General features: G+C 35.7%; 1 protein-coding gene across 1 annotated transcript; it reads left to right on the top strand.

Moving 5' to 3' along the window:
• The first annotated feature begins 4,505 nt into the window (after window positions 1-4,505).
• On the top strand, window positions 4,506-5,807 carry LOC116101417 (olfactory receptor 5B2-like). The gene is made up of 2 exons (XM_031384988.1): window positions 4,506-4,573; window positions 4,825-5,807. Exon 2 carries the CDS (start codon window positions 4,851-4,853, stop codon window positions 5,805-5,807), a length of 957 nt encoding a protein of 318 aa, XP_031240848.1. The 5' UTR covers window positions 4,506-4,573; window positions 4,825-4,850.
• Window positions 5,808-8,539: the final 2,732 nt, after the last annotated feature.

Below are 8,539 nucleotides of genomic sequence, written 5' to 3' on the forward strand. Positions count from 1 at the left end.
GAGAAAGATGAAGGGGCTAAGGGATGAGAGTATACATGTATGCTATATACAAAGAATTTTATTTTGATTTTTTGAGATAGTTTGTGTGTGTGTATGTGTGTGTTTAGACTTGGTTGCCTTGGGGCTGGCTTGGTAGACCAGACTGACCTTAAATCCACAGAGATCTGCCTGCCTTTCCCTCCTGAATGCTGGGATTAAAGATGTGGGCCAATTTTAATTAATAAAAATTACATACTTACTCATTTATCAGTAAATAATCTGGGTGAATTCACAAATTAAACACCACATAATAATCAAAAAAGGAACAAGCTCTCATGTGTGAAACACAGATGCATTAGGGTAGAAAAAATAAGCCACACAGTATGCTAGATATTACAAGATGCCATTAGTATGTTTTTATTATTTTGCAAAAGGAAACATAAAGATAAAACCAGGTATACGATCATATACATTTTTTTGTAAAGTAAGAACTGAGCCCCCAGGTGAGCGCAATTTAATCTGCATGCGCTGTGCTTTAGTTGAAAAAATAAATGACAGAAAAAACACAGATGCATCTGTATGCTTGTGCAACCATTAAGATTGATCCCAAAGGCAGTTTAATTGCTTCTGCTCAAAGTAAATAGATAAGGCCCTATGGTTGTGTCATTAGGATTCTATTTCCCTGATGTCTTCATGTCTCTACAACTCCCTCTTGGTCCCCTTCATTGGCCTATAAAAATCACAGTACAATCTTCTGTGTGACATAGATTTTTAGCAGGGTTGGTCTGTGCTGCAGACACATTGGTCACTCTCCTGAAAAGCCTCCCTCAAACTGAGGATTTCACTGGTCAGAGAACAGGGACAGAAAACACTCCAAATCATAATTATATTGAATGAGTTTAAAGTTAGAACTGGTTCCTGAACCATTTTATCAGATTGCTTTTATTTGTTTTTCATAGACATAATACTGTGTTTATGGTATGCTTGATTCAAAATTGAGGTTGGAGTAAGGTAAGTGACATTTGTAAGATGTCTCCAAAATAGAACTTCTCCAAAATAATTCACACATTTTTGGTAAAAAAATATTTTTTATTTCATATGTGTGGGTGTTTGGCCTATATGTACATTTCTGTGCTACATGCATGCAGTGCCCAAGAATGCCAGAAGTGGGCACTGAAACATTTGTAATTAGAGTTACAAGATGGTTGCAGCCCATCACTTAGGTTCTGGCATTTGAATGTGGGTCCTCTGGAGCAACCAGCACTATAGCCAGATGTCTCTGTCCAGTCTCAAATTTATACATTTTGTCATGACAAAGTTTCAGACTTGTAAAACCCAGATTTTCAGTCTCTTTATTCAAGAGAACAGGTAAAAAAAATTCCATTACAGTTATGATTCTGGAAAGTATGTTGGAGGGGTTATTTTATTTTGTTTAGCTTTCAAATAAATAGCAAATAAATGACCAGTTCAAAGGCACAGTAAGAATGAATTCTGCAGTCAAGCCTTGAACTCAGGTCTGTGGTCCCAGGTTAATATTCTTCCTCCCGTTTTTTTTCTCTTCTTGGAGATCTTGGTTCTTTTAACTTCTTTTGAACATTTTGTGTTACATGGTTGAAGTTCTGATTTCAGACTCTTTAGATTAAAATTTGTTTCTTGTCCAGAGGCAAGGTAAACTTCGGATGTATACACAGCTAGCAAAAGTACATTTTTATTTGTGTCAATGTGTGTGTGAGGGTGCCAGTATGCATATGTAGAGGCCAGTGGCCAGCATTGGCTGTCATTCCTCATGTGCTGTCTGATTGCCTTGTTTGTTAGTTCATTCATTCATTCATTCATTCATTCATTCTTGAGGCAGAATCTCTCATTTCACTGTCTCAGAACTTTCTAAGCAGGCAAATCTGGCTTCCCAGTAAGCTGCAAGGATCTGTCTCTAACCTAGCATTGAAATTATAAGTTATGCTATCATTCTTTATATTCTTTAAAAATGGGTCCTGGAGATTGAATGCAGCTCCTCATGTTTTCAACATTACTATTAATATTAATATTTTTATATTACTTTACAGAGTGAGTAATCTTCCAACACTTTCATACTTACAAAAATCACTTTACGAGGTTACAATTGGAATATACAAAGCTGTGCATATGGTTTAGTAAAAATTTAATTTATATAAAAGCAGAGAGATAATTGTATATAAAAAGTTACCTAAACACAGGACTTGTTGTTTGGAATTTTTTAAAAACAATATTGGGGGGTAAGTATCAGAACTTCCATTAGTGATGAGGATAATGATTCTCACAAAACTTATATAGCTTCCATAAGAGAAGAAACACAAATATGATGGGAAATATTACGATTGAGTTTTGATTTTATCAGTCTACCATAGGGTACAACACAGACAAAAATCACAAACATGTAAATTTAGAAATACATAGATATAGCTAAATGAGTTAACAAGAACTGAGATAAATTTCAGTGCTTTTCTTATATTCGATGTTAGTCATATGTATACTGGCTAACCACTTATGATTAGATAACATGTTAGGGGCTTCTCTCCTAGAATTTACATATTCTTTTCTTAGCAACCTTCAATTTCCTATAGCTCTTCATTTAAGAGTAAGGATTTATGAAATATGATATCGTCTTAAAGCTAAGCTTAGAAAGACTCTATGGATATATGGTAGGGAATCACTGTCAGTGGATGCATGCTTTTTCTAATTTAAAACTTCACAATAAGTAAGTCAATAATTTTACCAATAATGATTTTCACCACAATACACCCATGGATTGATCATAATCCAAGAATTTTTGTGGCTGAATTTCTAACAATTGATATCTATGTACACTATGACGATTCCAAGCCAAAACTGAATTCAATAATATTTTTCATACTAGGCTATATGGATTTCTTTTTTATCCATTTTTATTTATTTGTTCACTTTACATCCAAATCATTGTCCACCCTTGCCTCCTTAACCCCATCACATAGTCCTGCCTGCTTATTCTCCTCTGATTCTTCTCTGAGAGGATGGGAGGTACCCTTGGGTATTGCCCCATGCTGGCACATTAAGCTTCAGCAGTGCTAGTATCCTGGCCCACTGAGGCCAGACAACACAGCCCAGTTGAGGGTATGGGAGCCACAGACAGGTTATAGCTTTAGGGACACCCCCTTTTTTCCAGTTGTTATGGAACTCACATGAAGACCGAGCTTCACATCTGCTATATATGTGCACAGGACCTAGGTCCAGCTCCCATACTGTTTGGTTGGTGGTTCAGTTTCTGAGATCTTACAAGGTTCCAGGTTAGTTGCCTCTGTTGGTCTTCCTGTGAAGTTCCTATCTGCTTCAGGGCTCTCAATCTTTTCCTCAACTCTTGTCTAAGCCTCCCTGAGCTCTGTCCATTGTTTGGCCATGGGGCTGGATTTGAAGAATGAAATTCAATAGGAGTACTTTTCTGAACAATCAAGTATTTGAGTAAGAAAGCAGTAAAGTTTTCAGCCAGCTTATTTATGTATTTTTTGAGGAACCTAAACAGTAGTCTCTGTAGCAACTTACATTCTCATGAGACACACACACACATACAGACACACACGCGCACACACACACACACATATGTGTGTGTGTTCATTCTATGTGAAAAATGGCATTCAAGAAACCACATATATAAGAGTCAATGTTCAAACAAATACAAACACTTGTCATCCTGGTGGAGAAACGTAGGGGTTTCAATACTGCTACATAGTGATATATATATATATATATATATTCAACACACATGTGTTGAGTTTATATTGACCAAATAAGGCATATGAACATTTTTATCTTCTTATTAGGTGTGAGACCCTAAACTGACTTCTTCCCATTCTTTATAAAAGATACAACAGTTTATTGTAAGCTAATTTCATCCAACCTTAGCTTATTCCTTCTGACTGTTTTAGTTGCTTATTATTGAGACAATCCCTAGCTCCTTTCCACTTTCTCCTCAACCGTTAGTTAAATAATATCCAGTATCCACATCAACTTTTCAAAAAAGCTTTCAACATGGAAATAAGCATTTGTGTGTGTGTGTGTGTGTGTGTGTGTGTGTGTGTTTGTATGTGTATGTGTGCTTGTGTGTGCATGTGTGTGTGTGTCTAACTATCTGTATGTCTGGTTTATCTTATTTAGAATAGAGTACATCTATCAATTTTTCTGAAAATGACAAGATTTCATTCTTTCTATAGCTGAATAATACACTTATATCTATCTATACCACTTTAAAAAGTTATTTCATTTATTATTGAGATTATAATTACATCATCTCCCCTCCCTTTTCCTCAATACCTACCCCTGTATCACTCTTGCTCTTTTTCAGATTCATGCTCTATTTTTTTATAAATTGTTGATATATATCATGTATACTATCAGTCTGTATAATAATGTTACTTATATGTGTGTTTTCAGGGCTGACCATTTGGTTTAAAATCTACTCATTTGCTGAGGGAATCAACTCCATAGCTTCGTTTCATGTCTACAGTGCTGTAAAATTCACATGGATATGCAGACACCTCTTTGATAGACTAATAGATTCATTTTCCTTTGGATTTATACCCACAAGGTATCCCTTCCAATATTTATGTATTTTTTGAGGAACCTCAACAGTAGTCTCTGTAGTAACTTACATTCCCATGTAGTAATTTACATTCACACAAACAAATAATAAGCTCTCCCAGTTATATTTTCTCTATATCCTTGCACTATTAGTATTTATTAAATATCCATTCTGTCTTGAATAGCATACTTATTTTTTTTTGACCCTAACATCTATTTTTGTTTATCATTCTCTTTCTTTAATTCTCATTTCTACAGGGCATCTACCTACTTCCAGAAAATTGATGGAGAATTGTACAAAAGTGAGAGAGTTCATTCTCTTGGGACTAACTGATGACCCAGGCCTACAGGTCTCCCTTTTCATCATGTTCACCCTCATTTACCTCATTGACGTGGTTGGAAACATGGGTATGATAATGTTGGTTCTTATGGACTCTCATTTGCACACACCCATGTACTTTTTCCTTTGTAACCTGTCTCTTGTAGACTTGGGTTATTCCTCAGCTGTCACTCCCATTGTCATGTCTCAGTTCTTCACAGTCTCCAAGGTGGTATCCTACAATGCCTGCGCTGCACAGATGTTCTTCTTTGTAGGCTTTGCCACTGGGGAAAATTACCTCTTAGCATCAATGGCCTATGACCGCTATGTAGCAGTATGCAAACCCCTGCATTACTCCACCAGGATGACAACAAGTGTTTGTATTTTTTTGAACATTGGCTCTTATATCTGTGGTTTCTTGAATGCCATTTTTCATGTTGGGGACATATTTAGCCTCTCTTTTTGTAAATCTAATGTGGTCCATCACTTTTTCTGTGATGTTCCAGCAGTCCTGGCTCTATCTTGCTCTGATATACACCTCAGTGAAGTGATTCTTGTTTTTTTGTCAACCTTCAATGTCTTCTTTGCTCTTCTGATCATCTCAGTTTCCTATCTCTTTATATTTATTACTGTCTTGAAACTGAAGTCAGACCAGGGACACCAAAAAGCTTTGTCCACCTGTGCCTCCCACCTCACTGTAGTCTCCATATTTTATAGCACTGTCATTTTCATGTACTTACAACCCAGCTCCAGTCATTCCATGGATGCAGATAAAGTAGCATCTATGTTCTACACTATGATCATCCCCACACTAAACCCACTGGTTTATAGCCTGAGGAACAAGGAAGTCAACAACGCATTCAAGAAAGTGCTTGAGAAGGCAAAATTTTTATGTAAGAGTGAGATTTCAGATAGAAAGTAATTTTTTTATTCCTCTCCCTTATTCTTTGTGCATTAGTTAGATTTAAGCTCTACAATACATAGGGATTCCTGCCTAAGACATTCATCTCTTCAAAAGTCTATTTTATATATTATATAAAAATATTAGCAAGCTCATAACATAGTTATATGAGAAAAGCCAAGAAAAATTTAAGAATTGCTGGGATTTACTTGTCATACCTTGATAATTTATATTTGATTTATTCACTCATTTACATTTGTGGGGAAGTGGGGTGTTCTGATAGCCAGAGTACAGTAAAGCGGCCACCTTGGAACCCCAGAGACCCACTGAGCAAAGTAAGTTTGTTCACAAGGGACTGGTAGGCATTCGGTGATAGCTCTGAGAACATTGGCTCAGATTTCAGCCCAAACCCCCCACAACAGCCCCAGCAGGAAAGGTATGTAATATTGGTCAAGCCCTCTTACATGCAAATAAATATTCTCAGCCCAAACCAATGGGAGATAACTGCTGCTGAAATCTTAATGACCCCCAAAACTATATATATGTATGGTATCCAGGGAAGTAAAGCACGTGAAAGATCTACTCCATGGTCTGAGCCTTCTGTTCTTAGAACTGTAACAATTGGGAAGAGATTTGCTCTTCCAAAACACAGCCTGAGGCTGGGCTGCATTCCTCACTGGCTAGTCAGCTTGTTGGCCCAGCCCGACCCGACTCAGTACAGGGCAGTACAGAGAAACAAAGCAGTCTGGAAGACACACACAGCAGAGATGGCCCCGTCCATGCTTGCTCGATTCCCTTCACAAGGGCTCCTTCATCAAGCCAGGCAATAAAACCCACACACATTTTCTATCATATTTAAATATATAGATATGTAAATAGGCATATATTTTAAACAGTGGTGTGTGTGTGTGTGTGTGTGTGTGTGTGTGTGTGTGTGTGTGCAGGCACATTGTAAACACATACAGATCACAGACCTGAATGGGAAATTTGAAGTATATCTAGATTTCAATAGAAATAATTTAAAGAATTGATTTGATTTATAACATAAATTTCTCTTTGTTTTCCTTTTTCACTTGTTTTTTTCCTTTTTTTCATGACTTGTTATATATTTTAACTTTAGTATTGAGTAATGTTCGATTACTTATACTCCTTGTATTCATGTGTTGATATATATATACACATACATACTGCTTCCAAATTTTGACATTCATTTATAAAGCATTCAAAGATGTACTTATGGCTGCCTTTTTAAATTTCTTCAACCTCTTTACTTGTATATTTAATTTTAACTTTGATGACATAATCTTCATGAGAACAAAAATGTCCCCCAAGACATCTAGTCCCCAAGAAGATCGTTAAGAAATGTATCCCTATCTTCAAGAACTGAATTCAGTATTCAGACTTACCTACTAAAATCATCAGATCCTACTACAAAAGACTATACTAAACAAAAGTGGAAAATCTAGATGAAATGGATGAATTTCTAAATAGGTACCACATAACAAAGTTAAATCAGGATCAGATAAATGATCTACATAGTCACAAAACTCCTAAAGAAATAAAGCAGTTGTTAAAAGTCTCCCAACAAAAAGAAGCCCAGGACCAGATGGTTTTGTGCAGAATTCTATCAGACCTTCAAAGAAAACGTAATACCAATACTTTTCAAACTATTCCACAAAAAGAAACAGATGGAACAATACTAAATTTGTTCTATAAAGCCACAGTTACACTGATACATAAACCACATAAAGACCCAACAAAGAAAGAGAACTTCTGACTGCTTTCTCTTGTGAATATTGAAGCAAAAATACTCAATAAAATTCTTGCAAATCAAACCCAAGAACACATCAATACCATCATTCATCATGATCAAGTAGATTTCATCCCAGGGATGTAGAGATGTTTCAACATATGGAGATCCATCAATGTAATCAACTATATAAACAAACTCAAAGAAAAAACCACATGATCATTTAACTAGATGCTGATAAAGCATTTGAAAAATTCAACACCCCTTCATGTTAAAAGTCTTGGAAAGATCAAGAATTCAAGATTCATAACTCACAATAATAAAAAAATACTGCAAACCAATAGCCAACATCAAACTGCATGGAGAGAAACTTGAAGCAATCCCACTCAAATCAGGGATTAGTCAAGGTTGCCCACTCTCTACATATCTATTCAACATAGTACTTGAAGTTCTACCCAGAACAATTAGACAACAAAAAAGGAGGCCAAAGTCAAACAAATTGGAAAAGAAGAAGTCAAATTATCACTATTTGCAGATGATATGATAGTATACTTGTAACCCTATAAGTTCCATGAGAGAAATTCTTCAGCTGATAAACAAGTTCAGCAAAGTTGCTGAATATAAAATTAAAGAAATCAGTAGTCTTCTTCTACTTAAAGGATAAAAGGGCTGAGAAAGACATTAGGAAAGCAACACTCATCGCAATAGTCAAAAATAAAATATCTTGGTATTATTCTCACCAAGCAAGGAAAAGATCTGTATGACAAGAACTTCAAGTCTCTTATTAGAGAAACTGAAGAAGAACTCAGAAGATGGAAAGTTCTCCAATGCTCATGGATTGGAAAGATTAATATAGTAAAAATGGCCATCTTGCTAAAAGCAGTCTAAAGATTCAATGCAATCCCTATAAAAATTTCAACTCAATTCTTTTTTTTATTTTTTTTTATTTTTTTATTTTCTTTATTTACATGTAAATTTCTCCATTCCCAGTTTCCCCTCCAAA

The sequence above is a fragment of the Mastomys coucha genome, unplaced genomic scaffold (assembly GCF_008632895.1).
Source record: "Mastomys coucha isolate ucsf_1 unplaced genomic scaffold, UCSF_Mcou_1 pScaffold21, whole genome shotgun sequence".
In the NCBI taxonomy this organism is placed as follows: domain Eukaryota; kingdom Metazoa; phylum Chordata; class Mammalia; order Rodentia; family Muridae; genus Mastomys; species Mastomys coucha.

What these genes read in the sequence shown, in the direction of transcription:
- LOC116101417 (XM_031384988.1), top strand. Translation starts at nt 4,851, where the DNA reads ATGGAGAATTGTACAAAAGTGAGAGAGTTCATTCTCTTGGGACTAACT.